The sequence below is a fragment of the Leopardus geoffroyi genome, chromosome B4 (assembly GCF_018350155.1).
Source record: "Leopardus geoffroyi isolate Oge1 chromosome B4, O.geoffroyi_Oge1_pat1.0, whole genome shotgun sequence".
In the NCBI taxonomy this organism is placed as follows: Eukaryota; Metazoa; Chordata; class Mammalia; order Carnivora; family Felidae; genus Leopardus; species Leopardus geoffroyi.
The window spans coordinates 6,560,518-6,583,288 of NC_059341.1; the positions used below are offsets into that span (position 1 = coordinate 6,560,518).

General features: G+C 50.1%; 1 protein-coding gene across 9 annotated transcripts in view; it reads right to left on the minus strand.

The window, feature by feature from the left end:
* SFMBT2 (Scm like with four mbt domains 2) overlaps positions 1-22,771 on the minus strand; it is a 222,318-nt gene that overhangs the window by 187,234 nt on the left and 12,313 nt on the right. For all 9 annotated transcript variants that reach the window (XM_045465807.1, XM_045465810.1, XM_045465812.1 and 6 more), the window contains exons 2-3: positions 10,586-10,738; positions 1,374-1,468 (exon numbers count right to left, since the gene is read on the minus strand). In XM_045465807.1, coding sequence (XP_045321763.1) covers positions 1,374-1,468; positions 10,586-10,685 — 195 coding nt within the window. In that variant the 5' untranslated portion in view covers positions 10,686-10,738. The remainder of the gene's footprint in view (positions 1-1,373; positions 1,469-10,585; positions 10,739-22,771) is intronic.

Sequence of the window (22,771 nt, forward strand, 5' to 3'; positions counted from 1 at the left end):
TCTACGTTCTTCCTTCCCAAGGAAGCCTGCGAAATCTGGTGTGCGTTCTACCTCGACAGCATCTGTCTGGATGGTACACGTCTCAAGTGCTCCGGAGCTCCGTGTGGCTAACGGCCACTGCGGGGATAGCACAGCCTTAGAGAACGGGTCTCCTTTTTTTTCTTTTAATTAACGGTTACAGTCCATTAGGATCTACCAGCCCTCCCCCGAAAAGCAAGCTTTGGAGCCTGGTGGGCCGTACGTTCGAAAGCTAACAAACACATCTGATATCCGTGAGTAGCAGCTGCTTAAGAGATGATGGAATTATCCATAGCTTGTCCACGGGTCCACGCCACCTTTCCTTTAAACCCTGCACACGTGCATCCAGGAGAGTACACTGGGGTTAAAGGGGAGGTAGGAGAAATGACAGGATTAAAGAGAAAGAGAGTGGTTCCGTGTGGGGGGATATTGGTAACTTCCTGGTCCAGAAAGGAAGGAAAAGTTTGTGGGTCAGTACCTCTTTCCTACACCACCTGAAGGGATCTAGCTGAGTCATTCCACAATCTGAAGGGGCCAAACAGCCAAAAGCAAGAACAGGCTGGAAATGTGCCCCCAGTTTGCTCACCACACTCGGGCTAAGAGTCTTTGCCCCGGAGAGCCCCGTGAGAAGGAAAAAAAAAAACGTTTCTTGGAATTAAATTTTCATTTCCAGCAAAGAAACTGTAATGCCTCAGAACTCCAGTCCTGGAAATTCAGTCTTTCCCTTGCTAATGGCATATGACCAAAAATCTGATAAAACCTCGATCTTTTACTTCCTGGGACTTCCCCTCGGCTGGGCACACTATTTGCATTGCTTAAAGAATATTACTGCGAAAATGATTTTTTGGTTTGATACAAACGCGCCCTGAATATTTACGGGGGATTTCCTCTAATTTCACTCCTCTGCCCCCAAATGGCTAGAAGACTTTTAGGTGCCCTGTCAAAATAAAAATATCATTTCCAACTAAGAGAATACACAGCCATTACATCTCCTGAGATACTATTACTTATCACATGTACTTGCCTAGTTTGCTGGCTCTTTATTCGCATCAATCAATCTTTCCTGTCTTGGGCCGTGTCTACTCGGGCTGTTTAGGGTACAGAACAAGGATAAGGTACACGCTGAGCTCCCCCTCCCCAGGCCCAGCCCCCCGTTATCAGAAGAGATAACGTACAAGGATAAGGCCCATCTTCCCCACAGCTCTCTGCGAAAAGCAAACAGACGCGTGTCCGTATCTCCTCCTGATTTCGAAGAAATCCTGGCTCAATTTCCCTTTTCTTCCCCAAGGTGCAGCATCTTCCTGCAGATGCCCCTCCCACCCTCCAAATGCAGAGAGAGAAGGCGTGTTACATACATGTTTGAACGACGTGTGAGGAGCCGCACTGGCTCCCGTTTCTTCCAGATACTCTCCCCAGTTAAAGCCAATTTCCTCCAGGCTTGAACCTTCTTCTGTTGAAAAGACAAAAAAACAAATAAATACATAAAGTCAGAATATCAGTACCAGAGCGAAGAACGGAACGGCACCGGCCCTCAGTGAAAAGCAGGAAATCCGTGATGCAGGAGACAAGCAAATTCCAACGGGTTAGGAGAACGCTATTACATGCACAGCATCGTGTGCTGACTGCAGAACGTTGACTAAGAAAAGGAAACACTGGAGAAATTCTACGTGAGCTACCCTGGCAAAATCCAGGGTAAAATTAAGTGTGCTCTCAGGCAAACGAAATGAGATTTGTTTCGGGGCACAGTTGCCGCGTGTTAGCGTATTCACTTGGAATTAGCCACTGTCACTGTGGGCGCTTCATGCTTCCAGGAGGTCGGAGGACCAGGTAAAGGAAACCACTGGGCATTGAGGAGGCACCTTAATGCACAGATGGGCACCTCTGACCACTGGTCACTTACCACAGCTGGAGGTTATAAAACAACAGCACAGATTGTTGGTGTTGTAAGGGACCTTATTAGGAAGCACGAGCCCGGACGTGATTCCAAGGAAAACACTATTTGAGGTCCAGAAGGATCGCTCCAGGATGCGAGGTCACCTAGCAAGTCAGTGACAGAAGCCGACCAGCTGTCAATCAAACAATTCTCCAGGCATTGAAGACTGTGCGTAAGATACAATCTCTATCGTCAAAAGGCACCAGATAACTCCTCTTGAGGCACAGGTAACGACATTATGGCGTAGTTTCAAACGGAAAGAACTAATAAGCTGTAAACGTTACTTTCACCTATCTGCAGGGCTATCATAAGGAACACAGAGCAGTCGGGGGTACCCACACATTCAGATAGGCAAGAGCTTCAAAAGTTAGATTCTCTTTTCTTGCAATACCGAGCAACGGGTGTGGACGTTCAGCCTGCGTGTCTTCTACAGGCAAGAAGCCTACGTCGCTGGCCAAGAATAAACACTGCTTTTGGTCACGTTGCTGATGGAGAAGTGGTATATCCTGGCAGAGAGGCCAGCCGGGTCGACAACAAGGGACTCTAAGAAAGGAAGCCTTGTTCTTGCGGGCTATCGCTGCCTTTCTTTCCACGAGAGGTTTCTTTCGTTGTCAGTAGGAAAAGTCATTTTCTTGGGAGGCTCCGCGGCGTCTCAGAAATTGACGGAAGGTAATTTTTGTAAAGCCGGATGACACGAGGCTAAACGCAGTTACCTTGCGTTTCGTCTTCTAAATCAAAGTTGCTTAAGCACGGCCTCTGCAGATCCTACCCCCGTCAAGTGGCTTGCAATTAAACGTCCGAGAAAAACAAAAGCCATCTGAAGAGCAAACCTTTTTTTCCCTTGTCGTTCTCCCAACACCCTGCTGCATCCAGGGACTCAAGTCCTTCCACTGGAAACATGCTCCCCGAAAAAAGTCAGCGGGTCCTCTAGCTGCCAGCCAATGAGAGACACTCTGAGACACAGTTATGTTCTGGAAAGTACCTCGGGGGGAGGAGGGGTGGCGGGGGTCACCCAGTGGGTGGTCTGACCCACAGTTCTTCTCTCCAAAAGGCCCCAAGCATCGATTACCAAGTCTGTTTCCTGAGGCACCAGCCAGAGGCATCCCCGCACAGCACTCACATGCTCAGGGGGGCTGGCGAGGTGCCTGTTTGGCGGCTAACTTGTCGCAAAGCAGGTCTGGAATTGCTGCACCCCCTACTTGTCCAGCTCAGCTCAGCCCACGCCACCGGCAGGCCTCGCCCGCTCCAGCTGTGGGTCACGCACGGAGCCCCACAGAGACACCACAGGGTCACGGCAGTGTCCTAAGAGCCACGCCGTCCTGGGCTGGCAGCTCTCTGCTCATTGCTCTGCAGGCATCACCGCGTTTCATCCTTCCAAGAACCCTGACAGACGCTTACTACCATCCCCACCTCACGGAAGAGAAGTCGGGAGCCCCGCAAGGCGAGGGAGCCACCGGGACCACGCAACCGTCTGGCCGCAGAGGCCGGAGTCCGGCCCGGGCTGTCTGCTTTCGAGCCGGAACGCCTCCCAGGCGCCTTCCTGGTCACCCTTCCGCCCGATCTCACGTGGGGCACGTCCACTCCACCACCACGACCCGTTCCTCCTCCGGGAGGGTCCAAGGCGGACTCCAGGGCCGGCTTCTGTGTTGGCGAGCATTAGAACATTCCAGAGCCCAGCCAGGAGGCGGGAAGACGCAGGCGACCCGGCAAGGCGGGAGGCAGCAGCCAGGCTCGGCGAGAACAGAGGGCGCAGAGCCCCTGGAGTCCTTCTGCAGGAGGACACAGCGAGGGGAAGACGTGGGCATAAAACTCAGTCTTGGGCCTTCAGATCCCGAAGGTCCTGGCAGAGCCCCTGGGCGAATGAACAGCTCCCGAAGGTGGAAGGGCCCTCCTGGGGGGTGACCGCTTCTGTGACATCAGAAACATCTGCCTGGAGACGGGGCCCCCAGGAGCTGCCCGCAGCAGCCGGTGCCTGGGCCTACAGAGCTCCGATGGGCCCCATCACCGCGCCTGGAAGGACCTGGGGACTCGGTCACTTGGAATCAGCCGTGAGGGCGAGACCGTGGGTCACGTTTCTCAGCTTTGGGGCGGCTCCCCGCGATGCTTCCTGCTTCAGACAGCCCCCACCTAGGCTGCGAACATCCTACCCCACATTTTGTTCTCGCCGAACCTTAATTCATCACAAACCGTGTTTCTCTTCCCGCGATACACAGGCCGTAGATGCTTTCATGCTCCCTCGGGTGCTCGTTCAAGTTCCCAAGAGACGGAGAGGTCCCCCCTGTGACTCCCAAGTGAGCCCCTGAGAACATGCTTCAGGGGCGTCTAGGTGGCTCAGTCGGCTGGGCATCCAACTCACCGCTCGTGAGTTCAAGCCCCACAGCGGGTTCTGGGCTGACTGTGCAGAGCCTGCTTCAGATCCTCTGTCCCATCTCTCTCTCTCTCTCTCTCTGCCCGTCCCCCCATTCACTCTCTCTCTCTCTCTCAAAAATAATACACTTGGGGGAAAAAAAAAAAAAGAACACCACTTCGGAGAGTTGTTGTCCCCTGCAGTCCAGAGAAAATACTTTAAATTTTTTTTTATTTTTTTTAACGTTTATTCATTTTTGGTAGAGAGAGACAGAGCATGAGCCGGGGAGGCGCAGAGAGAGAGGGAGACACAGAATCCGAAGCAGGCTCCAGGCTCCGAGCTGTCAGCTCAGAGCTCAACGCGGGGCTGGAACCCACGAACTGTGAGATCCTGACCTGAGCCAAAGTCGGACACTCAACCGACTGAACCTCCCAGGCGCCCCCAGAGAAAATACTTTTAAAAAGAACCCAGAAGTCAGATCTGGAATGGGATTTTAAAAAATAAAGCTTTTATGTCCCACACTGGTAGTTTTGACAATAAAATCGCACAGCAAACTTAGGGTCCCCTACAAGAAGTCTTTCCCAGTCTGTGACTCCTGGCACATCCCCCCGGCACACACATCCCCAACAGCCGATTCTCTAAAGACGTTTCAATGAGCAACAGATAAACACACACGCTGTTTATGAGCGGAGGTCTCATAAACCCAGAGCAAATATTTACAGCTGATTCACAAACCTCTTAAGCCGGTAAACATTTTATCAGGGAAACCCTGACAACCTCCCTCCTCTGCGAAGGCACCAGTGGGAAGCATTTTTCCCCACGATGTCATGAAAACAGACCATGAAACGCCACCAAGGAAATTTCACAACTTAAAAGAAAACAGGCATATGCTCATTAGCGGCCATCCAGTTCTGCAAAACAGAAGGCTACTTACGCGACCAACATATTTATTTCATAACAGACAGAAAAGGAACACTGATCGTCGAGGTGCAAGCCACTTGACGGTGAAAAATGGAATGAACGAACGGCTCACACACCTTTTTTGAGGTAATCAAGTCCTGGGTTTTGATTTCACTGTCTGAAATAAGGCTGCCTTTGCAAGGCTGACTATTAAAAGTCCCTGACTGCTAACTACCCAAATAAAGGAGCATCGGCAGGTTTGAAGTGAATAAAATCTTAACAGAACACGTTCTCATGTGCTAGGTGTTCTTCATAAATAAGGGAAGACAAAGGAAGGCATTAAGTCTTTGCTATTTCACCTGCTGATCGTCTGGTCACACCATCACAAGGTGTAAAAAATAGTTCCACAGAGTACGTTAAATAGACACACAGGACGAACGAAACTCGGCTGGCCAACACCAATCCGAGGGCTGAGTTCACGGCTGCAGGACGACCCCAGGGAAGCGGGGACAGTCACTGAGCACAGAGGTCCTCACCCCCGTCTGACCACCCAGGCGGCCAGAGAGATTTTTTTCAGAAGAAAGAAAACACATAAAAATTATCCAATCACCCAGCTTGGTTGGGAAGGACAGTCACTATTCTAGAGAGAGGGGTTTTTTGGTCTTTTCTTTGTTTTAATTTTTTTAATATTCATTGATTTTTGAGAAAGAGAGAGAGACAGAGTGTGAGTGAGGGAGGAGCAGAGAGAGCGGGAGACACAGAATCCGAAGCAGGCTCCAGGCTCTGAGCTGTCAGCACAGAGCCCAATATGGGGTTTGAACCCACAAATGGTGAGATCATGACCTGAGCCAAAGTCGGATACTTCACCGACTGAGCCACGCAGGCACCCCGCTTTTTTGTTGTTTTTTTTTTTAACAGGGAACATTATTGAGTCACACAGCACCTGTTCCCAGCACCAAGTGTAAGAGAGCTCTATTTTTCTAATAAGAATGTTGAAAAGCCTGTGGGACTCCACTCAATGCATTCCTAACACCAAAATAAAAAAAAAAATTAAAAAAAAAAAAAGCCAGCCCACATTTCTAGCCTAATTCTCTTTACTCTGAGGCCTGCCCGTTCTAAATGCACAACACCACTTTATCTACAGACCTCATCAGGAAATTACATTTGGCCAGCCTGGAAAACTAACGTCAAGGGGTCTATTTATCACCACGCCAGCACACTGCTCTGCTTGCTTTTATCACGGCAGAAGCCTAGAGTTCCAGAAATCCAATTCTGGTCCACGACCTTCTCTATGCAGCCCGTGCCGATGCCGTCCGTTCCGTCCGCTGGCGAGGCCCTGCGGTTCACCTCCCTGCGCTCATCCCGCTGACGTCCTCAGTGTTCCTGAAAGGAGGAGGACTTTTACACTGTGCCTGTTTCATTTACAGGACTCGAGTGCCAGTCGGGGTATTGTTTGGAGCTTTCCTTAGGAAAAGAGGCAAGTGGAAGATGACAAAGCTGTTCGTGAGATTCAGAGTCCACTGGTTGGCGCTCGAGTTCTCAGTTCAGAGGGATGGACCGTCGGGACGAGGAATGGACCCTCCGGACGAGGAATGGCATCCACTCGGCGTCGGGCGTGCAAACACGAAATCAAAACCCCCGGGAGCAGCCGGCGGAGGCTTCTGTGGTTCGGCCCCGTCGCGCGGGCAGAGAGGGGCTGTGGGCACCTACGGGCAGTCACGTGCTGGGGAGGTACAGGCATGTGTCACATCACACGTGGGGAGAGGGGCCAGCAGACAAGAAGCTGGGTGGTGCCGGCACCCCAGAAAGTGTGTGTGCGCGTGGAGAGGGGGTACGCACGTCACATTCATGTACCAAGGGTGACTTCCCCCTGCCCGGAAATGCATGGACAGCCCAGTGTCACCGAGCACCGTATTTGGAGCCTCAGGATGCCTGCGGTGAAATCCTGGCTCCAACACAAGGGCCAAGTGACTTCTCCCTGTGGTCCAGTGGCCTCCTCTCTAAAACGGGGATACTGAAAGCAGCTCTTTCGCTGGGTCATGGAAGGGTAAACTGAGTCAACGTACAGAAGGACCTGAAGTGAGTGCCTGCCATACAGTTTGAACTCAGGATCACGTCCCCAGCTGTCCCAGGTCATCAACGTAGAACCAGCTGAGGAGCACTGAACGAGCCTTCTCCTGTTCTTCTGATCCGTAAGTCTCGTCTGAAACCCCTCTGGGCAGAAGAGCCTTGTCACCAAAATGATGTGCTGCCCCAAGCGTGTCACGCCCGAACCAGACACCCTCCAACTAGGCCACCACCGAAACTGTCTTAGGTCTCAACAGCTCAGAGGGGCCCCACTTGAGAAAACCCGCTTCCTGACGACTCATACCGGAGTAGGTTCTGAGCAGTCGAAGTGTGAGTTTCTTCCCCAAGTCGGCCTCTGCTCGCCGCAGAGAGTTCTATTGGACCGTGCTTTAAACTGATTTCTCCCCCCAAAAAGAAGAATCAACACATGCAAAAAATAAAAAAATAAAAATAAATAAATACATAAACTGATTTCTCCTTTAGGGGTCCACCTTTGTGGCACCACCTGTAAGTCTCCCCCATGCATAAGAGCTTATGGGAATTCCAAGGAGAAAGGACAGATCGGCCAGACATGAGGGGAGAAAAACAACTCTGGGACCACAATCTGCAAATGCTAACAATTCAGAGCCACTCAGAACTCCTACTTCTTTTTTTTTTTTCAGTTTAGGTATTTATTTTGAGAGGGAGAGAGTGTGCATGAGCAGGGGAGGGGCAGAGAGAGAGACAGAAGAGGAGAGAGAATCCCAAGCAGGCTTCACGCTGTCAGCGCACAGCCCGACGTGGGGCCTGAACTCACGAAACCGTGAGATCATGACCTGAGCCAAGGTCAAGAGTCGGGACGCTTAACCGAATGTGCCACCCAGGCGCCCCAGAGCTACTGTTCGTTTTAAACATCTTGACGTCGGGGCGCCTGGGTGGCGCAGTCGGTTAAGCGTCCGACTTCAGCCAGGTCACGATCTCACGGTCCGTGGGTTCGAGCCCCGCGTCAGGCTCTGGGCTGATGGCTCATGATGGCTCAGAGCCTGGAGCCTGTTTCCGATTCTGTGTCTCCCTCTCTCTCTCTCTGACCCTCCCCCGTTCATGCTCTGTCTCTATCTGTCCCAAAAATAAACGTTGAAAAAAAAAAATTAAAAAAAAACAAAAAAAAAACATCTTGACGTCTTACACAAATCAGGCCGCGTATGGCACACGAGCAAGGAAGCCCCCATGCAGTGAGTGCCGTGTGACGGGCTCGGCCCAAGCACACCGCGGCCAATGACAGAACGAATCTCGCGCTTCCCTTTCATGGAATCACCCCGAAGGAAACGTAGGAGGAGTAATTTTCCTGACACCGTGTTATTATTACCGCTGGGTTTCAAAATCTACTTCAGCTAGAGAGATCTACTGCAGCTACAAGAAAATGAAAAGCCAACACACGGTTGGTTTTTAAACAGTTTTGAAAACACACCTTTAGAAATGATGCGGGAACAGACATCAGATGTGCATCCAACGAAGTCACGGTGAAAGCCCAGGGAACCGTAAGTGGAAAAGTAACCCCTTTCAGGAAACGTAAGACAGACTTTTCTACAAAGCGTATTTGTACTTAAAGAACATCAAGCCTATAGGACGGAGTTTCCTCAGGAAGGAATTTCCATACTTCTGCTGTGGGACAAGGACTCAACTATGCCTCTGGAAGTTTCCTCACTCTGGCTTTCATACAGAAAAATCACAAGGGGTGGGGGTGGAGGACTGGGCTGATTCTGAAGGAGATGCTAACATCTTTCAACATATTTAGGCAATAATCTCAGGGGGGTTCCAGATTTTTTGCAGATAAAGATACAACTTGAGAAATGTAATGTAATCAATTCGATGATACCAAGCAATCTGTAATTCTGTCATTGACCGCAGTCATCAAAATATGGAGACGAACTTCGCGACTTTTCTGGATAACGGTCAAATCTCCCACTGAATTCAGGATCAACATTTTGTACATGAATTCACCACAGCAAACGTTCGGGATCCAGACAGCTGAGTTGCCCTTATTTAAGCTGCTGTAATGCAAATACAGCAATCCTTTGAAAAAAAACAAAAATAAAAAAACCACTAGTGTCTTTTTAAAACGGATTCCTGTGTAAGTATTTAGAAAAACATGCTTTCTAATAAATTCACTGATTAAATATTAAAATTCAATCAAAGACTGGCTTGGTGTGCTTTGGTTTTCGTTTCCTTTTTTGTTTTAATTTTATTTTTTTAATTTTTAAAATTTACATCCATGGGGCACCCGGGTGGCTCAGTCGGTGAAGCGCCCGACTTCGGCTCAGCTCACGATCTCACGGTTCATGGGTTCGAGCCCCACGTCGGGCTCTGTGCTGACAGCTCAGAGCCTGGAGCCTGTTTCAGATTCTGTGTCTCCCTGTCTCTCTGCCCCTCCCTCACTCGCGCTCTGTCTCCCTCTGTCTCAAAAATAAACAAACATTAAAAAAATTTTTTTTTTTAAACTTACATCCAAATTAGTTAGCATCTGGTGCAACAGTGATTTCAGGAGTAGATTCCTTGGTGCCCCTTACCCATGTAACCCATCCCCCCTCCCCCAACCCCCTCCGGTAACCCTCAGTTTGTTCTCCGTATTTATGAGTCTCTTTTGTTTTGTCCCCCTGGTTTTAGGTTCCTTAAAGGGAGACAGACCTCACCACGCACTCACATGACCTAAGTTCTTTTCCCATTAAGGAGTTCTCGGAGAGACATGCTGAGGTTCTGGAGAGGGGAGAGAAGGCGGGGACACCCAGAGCTGGGGCGGACCCGCTCTCCTGCCTCTCTGGGCACGTGGGAGACAAGGATGGCTTTCTCACCTCCCTTGCGGTGGTGCTCACACGTGACAGGTTCCGGTCCAGAGGTTCTGAGCGAAAGTGAGCTGCATCTTCTGAGTCGGAGCATTTCACTGTTGACTCGGTGAGCCCCCAGCCCCGCCTCCCCCGGAACAAAAACCACCACCCGAATGTGGTACACCGTAAGACCGTGTGCAATGAGTCAGTGGAGGGAACTCCCGCTACCTCGTCTGAAATGGCATGAACGTGTAACGTCGACATTTACAGGGTTACCCACTGAGATTCTGAAGCGATCCGTCACTCCGGTGTCACCTGCCCCTCTCTGTCCAGCATCGGGAATACTGATTTTGCACTAACTTTCAAGAGGCCGTAGGCTGACGAACAGGACAGCAAATCCTAGCAACGGGCAACGTGAGAGACCTAGGAACGTCTGCCCCGCTGTTCCCCGAACATCTTCGGGGAGACACGGGTCACTAAATCGAAGGGGTCAGACAGATCCAGAAAAGAAACTCCTACCTGAGTCGAGCCCTCCATTACCGTTCGCTGAGCTCTGCTGTCTCTCCAAGGGCGAAGACAGTGGGTCTGGCATGCTGGAAACTGACAAACCGCTCTCCATGCCTAACGAGTAAGGGTCCCTCTTCTCTTAACGCATCCTGCAGGAAGGATCACCTAAGGGCAACCAACAAAGGAAAAAAAAAAATCAGAGCCCCTTGCTTATCCTCGGTTTATAAAGGCTCCAAAAATAACAGTATCTGATCAGCGCTGTTGCCCTGTCATTATAACACGCAGGCTGCAACGGAATGTTGATGATAGAAAATACCAGAAATAAAGACTGAGGAGTACGCGTCCACACACAGGTCCCAGCTCAGTGAAACCCACCGGTTTTCCGTAGGGCACGATCGTCACTGAGACGAACACACTTCTCACCAACACCATCTACGCGGGGAGCCCCAATCTACCTCGGCACGGCTGGCAAGACGGTCCGCCACCCACCCCTGTGCTCCCCTCTCGCGATGCCGTGAAGCAGCAAACCTCCGAGACGTCTGCTGGGTCCCAAGCACGGAACTTCCAAACCCACTTAAAGTGCCAACGTTCGCAAATGAGCTTTTTGACCGGTTAGACTTTTCCTCCAAGAGCACGGCTCGCCTTCACTTACCTGCATGCCGTGACAACAGGTGGGAAAACTACAGGCGCCTCTCGCAGAACCTAAAACTGAGCTCATTTCCGTTACACCCCATGGAAGGGCCAGACACGACACCCCTCGGGGTCAGCCGCCGACCCCGCTGATGGTTAGACACAGCCGTGTGGGGCTTCTAAATCTTTCACTCACTCAGCATCTGCTTTTATCTCACGGCTAGATGGAAGTTCAAATCGGCAAAAGGGCAAGGACGGATGAAGAAAAGGATAGCGCCCCTGTACCTATAAGCAGACTATTTTGTCACTCCCATACAGTAAAACACCTTTTAAGGATACCACACGCACACACACACAAACACACGCACGCACACACGAATACACGCATCCCTTTTGGTGCTCTTCGGTTTACCTTCCTGGAACATTATTTTGAGGTTTTGTCAAAATTACAGGTCCAGGAAAGGGTACCAGCCATCTGTGCAAAGGCGGGGAAAAGGCAGAAAGCTCTCACAGGAGGAGACGGGAAATGCACCAGGTACGTGGTGCTGGAATTTAATCCCGCTGTATTTTATTATCCACCTGTTTATATAAAATACTACACCAGACACGGTGAGGGGAGGGGACTCCAGAGCCACCTCTCAATCAAAATACAAAGAAAAGAAAATACCTAGCGTAGAGTAGGAACCTAAAAACTGTCCAGGCTGGGTCTCAAGTGGCAATCTGTGCATCTTCCTAGTGCAAAGGTAAGGACACGAATAGGAAATGAAATGACAAATTACCAGGCAAATGTAAACCACTAGGAGATTATCTCTTACTCGTTCCACACTCTCCAAGCAAGGGTGCTTATCATATTTTCTGGAGCAAAATGAGAGGGGACGTGGTCTGAGGGGCTGACGTCAGGACCAGCAATACAATGTAAGCCGGGCCTGTCCGGGAAAACAGGAGAGCCCTGGTCAAAAGGCGGGGTACCAGACCCAAAATGGTTTCTGTGGTTTGTTTACAAATCACATAAAGGACAGGTAAATACCACGCCCTCACTGCAGCGCTGTGTGGGGCAGAGAACACAAGGCAAAGCAGTCTTAATCCTGCCCTCCAGCACAGACTAAGACAGAAGGTGCAAGAAAGTTGGGTGCATACGGGAACAGCTTAAACCTAAGTAGAAACTGGATGTGTTTTTCTTTAAATAATCTTTTTAAATGAAGGATTAAATAAAGGAATCCGTTCAACAGATAGATGGGTGCCAAGATTATTTAAAATGGAGGGCATTGGCAAAGCCAGCACTTTAACATTGAGGCTGGCTAATTTTACCCCACCGACATCAGGTTGCTAAAATAACCTCACGATGAGAGGCAGAACTGCATTCTCCTAGGAGAGTTCTTTCCCAATCGCCATTACAACACAGATTCACGAATTTATGGGGAGCCACAGTCCTGGGTATTTCGTCCCCCGCGCGCTGCACCCAACAGACCAGAGAGTGGAAGAAGAGGCCACCAAGGCGACTCACAAGCTCTCGTGCCTGGATCTTACAGTGGATGGCAGTAGTCACCGGTCTATCTCTAATGTCACTGGAATGAAGAAGCAATCGCCGATGCAATCTGCAGAAAACTCAGGTGTTGAAAAGAAAGTGCGGCCATCCCACTGGGTGCCCAACCGCCAACGATGACGTCAACAAGCGCGGCCATCCCACCGGGTGCCCAACCGCCAACGATGACGTCAACAAGCGCGGCCATCCCACCGGGTGCCCAACCGCCAACGATGACGTCAACAAGCAAGCGCGGCCATCCCACCGGGTGCCCAAGTGCCAACGATGACGTCAACAAGCAAGCGCGGCCATCCCACCGGGTGCCCAAGTGCCAACGATGACGTCAACAAGCAAGTGCGGCCATCCCACCACGTGCCCAACTGCCAACACGCCCCCACTTCAAGAACACATGCAGGGAGCCCACAGGGTTAAAACACACACCCGCTAGCAACAATGGAAGTTTGTGTGTGAGTTTACAGACCACCGGATCACCTACACAGGGACACAATGCCCACCGACTCCAGGGGCATCCAGATGGCACAAAGAGAGGGGCAGATGGGACACACACTGCCTCCCTCACAGCGATCCACTGGAGTCGGTCAGGGGACCACCAAGAACTGGGAAGGCAGAAGGATGAGCCCCTGAAGGTATCGGGGGTAGGACACTCGGAGCAAACAGAGTACCACAAACCGCCCGCACAGAGCGCACCGCCGTGGTAAGCTGGTAAGTGACAGGAAACACCACGGACGCAGAGAAGCACAGGCGAGCAAGACGTGGGAGCCGGGATTACCGAGATGATGGTCAGGCAGGACCTGAGCAGGTGCTGCCTGAACAGACTCAGGGCCGCACCCCAGCGAGAAGAGAAGGTTCTGCCTGAGCGAGGACCCGAACCCCTGCGCTCCACTCTGTGGTCAGGATTTCATTCCAGGGGGTGAGAAGATCAGATCTGTTCCAGGAAAGTCGCTCTGGCAGCTGGATGCCAGGCAGACGGACAGACAGGGACAGGACTGAAAAAAAAAAAACGACGCGGGCACAGGTCTGAACTAAGACAGCAAGGGAGAAGAGAAGGAAGGAAGCTCAGGGTGTATCTGACAGATGCAGCCCAGAAAGCCCCAACATTAACAAAACACAATCTTGTCACAGCTGGAAGGCAGGTTCTTAGAAGAAATCACTTCATTTGCCACAGCCAGTCCTCCACAACTAATGGGACCTAGGCAGTGCCCGTGGAAATAAAAATTAGGGGGGAAAACACGCTGACTAGGAGAACGACAGACCATTTCACAGAAATTTACTTCCAGTGGAGTCTGTCGGGGGAGCAGATCTTACTGGTGACAGCTGGCCCAGAAGATCTGCCAAATGAAAACAGGATTGTGAAAAGCAAATCTTTTCCTGACTACAACACCCGAACCCCCCCAAAAGGCTATTTTTAAAAGGAAGTGTATTTCATTCTGATCTTAAAATATATATAACTTCAAGACCAAAGGTAAAACTTTCTATTAATGAAAGAACTTTTTTTTTTTTTTTTAGACGTGAAAAGAAGGCTGAGAAAACCGGGTTTTGAAAGGGTAACTTCCCGTTTTTATAATACACCTGTGATCCGGTGCAAAGCTATTAATCCTATCATAATTGGCTCTTCTTGTCTCTAAAGTTGTTGAACGACAGAATTATAGTAACGGGAGCATCTCACAAAAGTTGTCTTGGCTCAGTGATAAGAACAGTGAACCTGGAGAGGAATAAGGTCACTATTGAGCTGTGTGACCTAAGCAAATTACTTAACCTCTCTGTTCCTCAAACTTCTCATGAAGGCATAGTTAGATTAAATCAATGGCCCTTTGAAACCTAAAGTTCTGGGTGCCTGGGTGACTCCGTCGGTTAAGCGTCCAACTCTGGATATCAGCTCAGGTTGTGATCTCGTGGTTCATGAGATCGAGCCCCAAGTCGGGCTCTGTGCTGACAGAGTAGAGCCTGCTTGGGATTCTCTGTCTCCCCTCTCTCTGCCCCTCCCCTACACATGTGAGGATTTCATTCCAGGGAATTCACTCCTTCTCTCCCCCAAAATTAATTAATTGAACTTCAAATCTAAAGTTCTATGAATCTACCAAGGCTTTTTTTTTTTAAGTGGTAATGGTTTATTTGCTGCATTCATATTACCCGTTTATCTGAAAGAAATTTAATATAATCAGCATCCTCCCCCTGTAAATTCTTTTCTGCCTCCTCCAATCATTTGGAGAGTATTCAGAGAAGGTTTAACTAATTTTAGCATAAGGCAAGCAAAGTCCTGTTAGGACGAAGATGGGCAGGGAAGGACACTCACTAGATACTCTCCTAAAGCTAACCAGGAATTTATTAGGGGCTTTTACCTAATTTGAATTAGTTGCAGACCAGCAAGATCCAATAGAATTTTCCATACCTTGCATGGTCCAACACAGTAACCACCAGCCACACGTGGATCTCAATTTTAATTTTAATTAATTTATAAGTCCTATTGGCTGTCGTCTTACAGAGTACAGCTAGCCCCCAGCACAGACAGGCCAAAGTTGACTATATCTGAATTTGGAGCATGTCCTATATACCCATCAATTCTTGGCTCCCTTAAAAAAGTTTTTTGTTTTTTTTAGTTTTATTTATTTTTGAGAGAGAGAGAGAAAGAGGGAGGTAGGGAGTGCCAGCAGGGGGGGAGCAAAGAGAGAGGGAGACACAGAATCCGAAGCAGGTTCCAGGCTCCCAGCTGTCAGCACAGAGCCCGACACGGGGCTCGAACTCACGAGCGGCGAGATCATGACCTGAGCCGAAGTAGGATGGTCAACCGACTGAGCCACCCTGGCGCCCCTGTCTTAAAAACGTTTTAATTTAACGCCAGCAAGCTAGTTAAAAGAGAACACAGGAATTTTAAAACCTAGGGAATTTCACAAAGAGACTTAACAGCTTCCCCATGAGCCTGCACAGATACTTTATAACAAACGCTGTGATGTAGCAGGTTTGTATAGAATGTGCGGCATTTCTGTATCGATCTAATTTCAAAGAAGAAGCGATCTAATAAGCTAAGTTATGTGCATCGCACTAAAATCACTTTCTGTTTTCTTTCATCTATACATTCAGGGAAATCATTCCAACTCAAAAAGGTAGTCAGACATAAAGTGTTTCTGGGAAGGGAAGAGGAAAAAAGTCCACAAAACTGACTATTAACACATCTCTGATACTTATTAAAGGGGGAAAAGTTTGCTAAAGTTTTTTATGACTTCGTGGGGATTTAGCTCCATGCATTCTCCCGACCAGCCACTATCAAAAGGTCACCGAGGACTGTCAAATAAGACATCGATTTAGAGGCGCCTGGGTGGCGCAGTCGGTTAAGCGTCCGACTTCAGCCAGGTCACGATCTCGCGGTCCGTGAGTTCGAGCCCCGCGTCGGGCTCTGGGCTGATGGCTCAGAGCCTGGAGCCTGTTTCCGATTCTGTGTCTCCCTCTCTCTCTGCCCCTCCCCCATTCATGCTCTGTCTCTCTCTGTCCCAAAAATAAATAAACGTTGAAAAAAAAAATTAAAAAAAAAAAAAAGACATCGATTTAAACGCAACGAATCCATCACTTCAAATAGAACTCAAGGGTAACATTATAAATATCAAAAAGAAAGCCACCTGGATGAGTGGCAGATTTAAACCTTACTTTAGAAGAACAGGTAACAAGACTTTTACAAAACGTATTTATTTTGGCGAATGACACATCCCATTTGCCCTTTTCCAACAACGTTTACTTTTTCCTTCCCACAAAAGGTACACGCACACTCTGCAGAAATCTAGGAAAATAAAATTATAAAGGAACAAATTAGAATCACTCGTAATTCTAACACCCAGGCACAACCATTTCTGCGTGTATAGTATCCCCTCCTGACGGCTTCTCTGTGGCATTTGACTGCAGGCAGAATTTAGAAACTCACGTTTCGTTGACCATTCCGCAGAAAGCACATGTCCCCACGTCATTAAACTTCTTTGAAAACATGACTTGAAATGGTTGTACAATCTTTACTATAACAATCTATTTACCATTCCCCTCCTACTGACCGTGAAGCTGTTTTTTTATTTTTCCCAAGCATCAACGGCGCTGTGCTAATCATCCTGGGCCCTAAACCCTACTGCGTCTCTGAGCCTTCCTTCGCACGGAATCCCAGAAGTTAGATCAGGGGCCAAACTCAGGAACACATCTAAGCCTCACGATCCACGCTGCTAAAACACCATCCAGCCTGCCAGGCCCCCTTCTTCGCTTACAGAGAGCCTGGCAGTGACGACAGAATGAATCTGAAGATGGGCCGTCTGGCAGCCTCAGGAATTCGAGCGTGCGACTCCTGATCTTGGGTCGTGAGTTTGAGCCCCCTGTTGGGTACAGAGATTACCAAAAAAATTAAATGAACTCTGAAAAAAAAAATAATCACTTAAGAAACAAAAGGGAATATATCTGAACCCAACCTCCTCCGGGTCCATCAGGGGTGTTTTGTTTCCCCTTTTTCAATGTGACATCAACCAACAGCATCATGCCATTGCAACATACGGTCCTCGTGTGAAAACGCTGTTCATATCCTTCCCACATTTCAATTCTGTTGGTATTTCATATAATTTTTTTTAAAAATTTTAATGTGTATTTATGTTTGAGAGAGAGAGAGAGAGAGAGAGTGTGAGCAGGGGAAGGACAGAGAGAGAGGGAGACACAGAATCGGAAGGAGGCTCCAGGCTCCCGGCTGTCAGCACAGAGCGCGATGCGGGGCTCCAACTCTCGAGCCGTGAGATCATGACCTGAGCCGAAGTCGCACGCTCAACCAACTGAGCCACCCAGGCGCCCCCAGAGCACCCACTCTTGATCTCAGCGTCATAAGTTCAAGCCCCACATTGGACGTGGAGCCTATTTAAGAAAAAAAGAAGAGGAAAAGGAAAAAGAAGAAGAGGAAATCGTCTTGCATTATAAGCAGTGTTCCCTAAAGAATTCCAGTTCTCTCAATTTCATTTTACAAAGTCAAGCTTTGCTACACCCTCTGCCTAAGTCAGGCCAGGCTGTTCTCCATCAAAGTGTAGCAAGAGTGACGATTTTATGAAGAACTCATCCCGTTGACTCTTCCTAGGGGAGCCATTCTCCTAACGGATCTATGTATCTGGACACACCTTTTTTCCCAGGTCTCTTTTCTCAAATAGCAAGAGCGGAATGGATCGTGCAAGCTCCAGGGACTCCTCCCATGGTGTCCCTCATTCCTAGCAACGCCCTTGTCCTTCAAATCCCTCCGGTGACCGCTTTGGTGTTCATCTCCGCGCCTCTGATAACACCTCGCTTATTAACGTCTCAGGTTCCGTCATTATCGGGTAAGGCGCTGGCACTCCGCCCGCTCTCCCTCCCTCCCGCCTGCCCTTCCCCTCCTGACAGGCGTGATTCAGAGCAGCAAGGCTCTAAGCAGATGCCCCAGCCGCCCCCACAGCACCTTAGGATGCCTCCCCTTCCTCAGACAGCTCTGCCTCTGCTCTGCCCCGATCCAGACTAACTGCCTTCTCTGCCGGGCTGGCAGGTGCCATCCTGAGACCTGGCCTCTGTCTCTTTTGCAGCACATCCTGCCTTCTGGGTCGCACACCTTCCCCGTTATCGGTTTTCTCTCTTGGGATGAGGCACGTTCCCCACCACGTTCCTAGGAAAGGATTTAGGCGGGAAACATTGAGGTCTTGCGTGGTTGAAAATGTCCTTACCTACCCTCCCATTTTAACCAACAGCGTAGGCGGGTAAAAAAAAAATCCCAAGCTGGAAAAGCATCCTCTCTCAGAGTTTCGAGGGCTTCCTTCCACATCCTGAAGCTTCCACGGGAGAAGTCGGGCAGCAGCCCAGTCGCCGGGGCTTCTGAGGTTCTGAGATTTCACAGTGGCGCGTCTATGGCAATCCGCTTGTGGTTTCGGGGCACACGGGCTTCTTTCGAGTTTGAAATTCATGTATTTCGGTGCTAGGATATTTTCCTGAATTACTGCTAAGTTCTTCCTCTCTGTCTTCTGTTCTTTCGTTCAAAGTCATTCAAATGTCGGACCTCCTCGATCTCAATTTTCTCTTTTATGCTCTCTTTCCTTTTTTATTTTTTTTAATATTTGTTTGAGAGAGAGAGAGAGAGAGAGACAGACTGCGAGCGGGGGAGGGGCAGAGAGAGGGGGAGACACAGAATCTGAAACAGGCTCCAGGCTCCGAGCTGTCAGCACAGAGCCCGACGCGGGGCTCGCACCCACGGACCGCGAGATCGTGACCTGAGCCGAAGTCGGACGCTCAACCGACTGAGCCCCCCGGGCGCCCCATCTTTTACGTCCTTCTAATGCACCACCCCACCTAGAATGTACCATCAGGTACTTCTTCCTGCTCTTCTGTGGAGCTTCACGGTTCACTCTCAGAAAGGTCTTTTGAGGGGCCTGGGTGGCTCAGTCGGCTGAGCTTCTGACCCCAGCTCGGGTCACGGTCCTACGGGTTCGTGAGTTCGAGCCCCACCTCGGGCTGTCTGCCGTCAGCACAGAGCCCGCTTCAGGTCCCCTGTCCCCTGACCCACGCACCCTCGGTCTCCAATAAATACACGTGAAAAACTTAAATAAACAGACTCCTTCGAAATCCTCGTCATCCTCCCCATTCCCAACCTGTCCCGGTTCTGTTGCCTCCATTCCATCCCTGTGCTGATCCATGATCTTTCTTTAAAGACCTCTCTTCTCGCCTCCGTGAGAGAAGTTCTTTTTCTCTCTGCTGGTTCCTGGTCTCTGCATTTGCCTGTTAGGCGCCTTGCTCAGAAGGGACGTGACACTTCGGGGTTCCTCCCGTTCAAGAGGCAAACCGGAGGGGCCGGCTGGCGCCTCTGGGCGCAGGTGAGGGTGGGACCCGGGAACCCGTCTGGAGGCCTGCGGGGGTCGTTCCCGGAGGAAACCCCCGCGTCTCCGCTCGCAGGTTGGCCGACACACTGGAACGAGTCTCCCGTATCCCGCTACGGCGGGGCTGGGCTCTCTGCCTGCTGTCGCTGCTGGGCAACGGAGCCTCCCACACCCGCTGTCTCCCTTCCCCACGAGGAGGCAGGTGTGGGCTCCACGAAAGCTCAGCCTCCTAAATCCGAAGTCACAGAGGCGTCCGGCCCCAGCTTTAGATTTCCGCCGATGAGAGCCCGTCAATCCCTGTCCTCCCTTCCTCGCCCACGACTGACCCATACACGAGTTGTTCGTCTTGATTTTGTTTTCTTAGACACGATCGGCGTCACACTCTCGCCGTGCCCCGGTGGAAACCATAATTATCCAAACGCAGGTGAAAACGTGAAGCTGTTCTCTGCCGTCACGGGGCTGCCTTAGCATCCGCCACCCTCCGGGTCTCCTTCACCCACGGGCAGGGTCCAAAGGCTCGCTGCTCCCACGGGCTCGCGTTCGAGAACCACGTCGTGTTAACAATAAAAGAAACGGCGCGTTTCTTTTCAAGTTACCTGCTTATCCACAGACCTTTTCAACCGACCCGCCCTGGAGCAGAGTTCAAGAAACTCGCGGTGTCCCCAGCTGGCAGACTCAGAATGTCAAGCTTGCTACTCTGAAATGGGAAAAGGTGTGCGGTTGCTTGTTCTCGTCTCGTGACTCAGAAAAGAGAACCTCCGCCCGATAGGAAAGAACACGTGAAGGCCTAAACTCAAAGCCTACGAAATTCCAGACCCGCGCTAGCTGCCCGTGCATATCTAGCACGGCGAAATCACAGCGGAAAACGGCCTCATTTCACGCTCCGGGAATCTGAAGGTGAGCTCAGGATACCTCACCTAAGCTTAAGACCTTTCCAAATATTTCCATAAGAAATTCCAGGGCTGACGGCAGCCAACGGTTCCCACAGTAACATCCCGTGTCTTCTAAGCCACGGTTGTGACCGTCACCTCTGAACCTCCCAATCCAACGGCACGCGTCACTCGAGAGCGGAAGAGCGAACGCAATCTGGGGTTACAAACGGGCTGGGGCAACGCGGAAACACAGCGGCCTTCCGTGCTGCCTGCGCAAGAGAGGAGAAAACCCAAGGAAAGGGCACACGAGCCGTGCACCACCTCAGGGGTTCACTTACTGGCTCTTTACCTACAAATTATTTCGGCAGCGCTCGCCACTTATTTACCATAAAGAAGGACGAGGCCTCGAAATACGCAGCAGAATCCATGATGCAACAACACGTCTTTGCATCAAGGTAGCGACGAAGGGTTTTGTGCACCCCAAATCTGCCTCCACGCCACGAACGTGCAACACCGTCCTTGGGTTGGCATACGACTGACACCAAATACTTGACACAGAAGAGCCTGGTAGAGGCCTTCCTGAAAAAGCAGGCGTCTTAGAACGAGCACAGACATCATCCCACTCAGCCCTGACCTCTTCAACAAACCCCGGGGTTTCCCTGTCACCTGCGAAGGCTGGAATGAATGAGAGCATCCACCCGAGTTTCTAACAAAGCCGAGCAGCCTCCTACTTTACGGGAGATTTGTATCTCACAGCATACATCCACGCGTAGAAGGCATTTTCGGTAAATTAGCCCACGCGTTGTACGCATGATCCTTAAGAACTCAAAAAGTAAAGAACTCTGACAAGGGATCCTCGTGTCGGCTAGACATGCATAGATAATGTCTAATAATCAGTGCCTAATTTTCTGAGGGGGTTTCGTGTATTCATTACTCCAAGCCGCACAGATGTACGGCAACGATGCTTGAGAGATACCGCACACTTGTAAGCGTGTAAAGAACCACCTCCTGGAAGGCAGCCTGGAGAGCTGAGCAAGCTCCCTGGGGATCCACAAAGCAACTAAAGAGCATTTCAGGTGTTTACTTGAAGCCATGGATATAACCATAAAATTGGGCATAAATCAAATTTTATAAATCACATCATCTAAATGCATGAAGGAGGTTTCCTCCAGAGGAGGAATATCATTATGCAAAGCCAGTAAAAACACCCTAATTTACCTTGATTAGGACACAACATGGGAAACGTAACGAACCCTGCAGGGATCGCAGGAGACCTGGGCTTTGCACCCGAGTGTATGCCTGGCCTTCAAAACACAGCCAGCAACCCTGTTCTCATCTGCAAAACACAGGGACAATTCCAAAAAGTCTCCTCTCCCAGGCAAACATTTCAGGCAATCTGGGCCTTCACCCACGTTCCTTATTAAAACTAAGAGTACGTGGAAGGAGAAAATAATACAGCATCCCCTTCAAGGGAACAGAGACTCCAAAAAGGAAACACTACACCCATGGTCTGAGCTGGATCCCAAAAGCTTTCCTAAAAAGAGAGGAGTCGGGACCTAAATGCCCAACTGGCTACTCAGAGACTTAACCTGATAAACTGCAGAGAAGCACGGAAGTTCGTAGCAACACAGGGATGAACCGGAAAGGTGTCCTGTGTTCTCCAGCTAGCTGGGAAGAGAAAAGCATACTCAGTTCAAGGGGTTTTTTTTTAATGTTTGTTTATTTTTGAGAGAGACAGAGACAGCACGAGATGGGGAGGGGCAGAGAGACAGAGAGGGAGACGCAGAATCCGAAGCAGGCTCCCGGCTCCGAGCCGTCAGCACAGAGCCTGACGCGGGGCTCGAACTCACGAGCCGTGAGATCATGACCTGAGCCGAAGTCGGACGCTTCGCCGACTGAGCCCCCCAGGCGCCCCGGACTTTCAAAGCCCCTTCTTAACTAGACCACATGGCAAATGAAGGCTGACAAGTACAGGAATAAAGACAGACCTGTGGGATGACAGTGCAGCGCTGAGTGACCACGGGTCGACACGTCCGTGCCAATCGTGGCAAATCGGGGTGAGCAAAACAGGATCCACCTCCAGCGATCGACGCACAGCCAGAGGCCAGAGTGGTGATTTCACATCTGGTGTTCGTCCGTGGGCAAATAAAAGAGTTAAGTGTGATGAAAGCAGAGGAAGTCTAACTTCGTGAGTTGGGATCAAGAAGGATATTAATGCATAAACAAGTGGGCTGCCTGGAAAAGTACGTGCTTGCACTCAGGGCCTCCTGTCACGCTGATGACGTCTGTCCTCCCGTTCAGACTGTACGGGCTAACT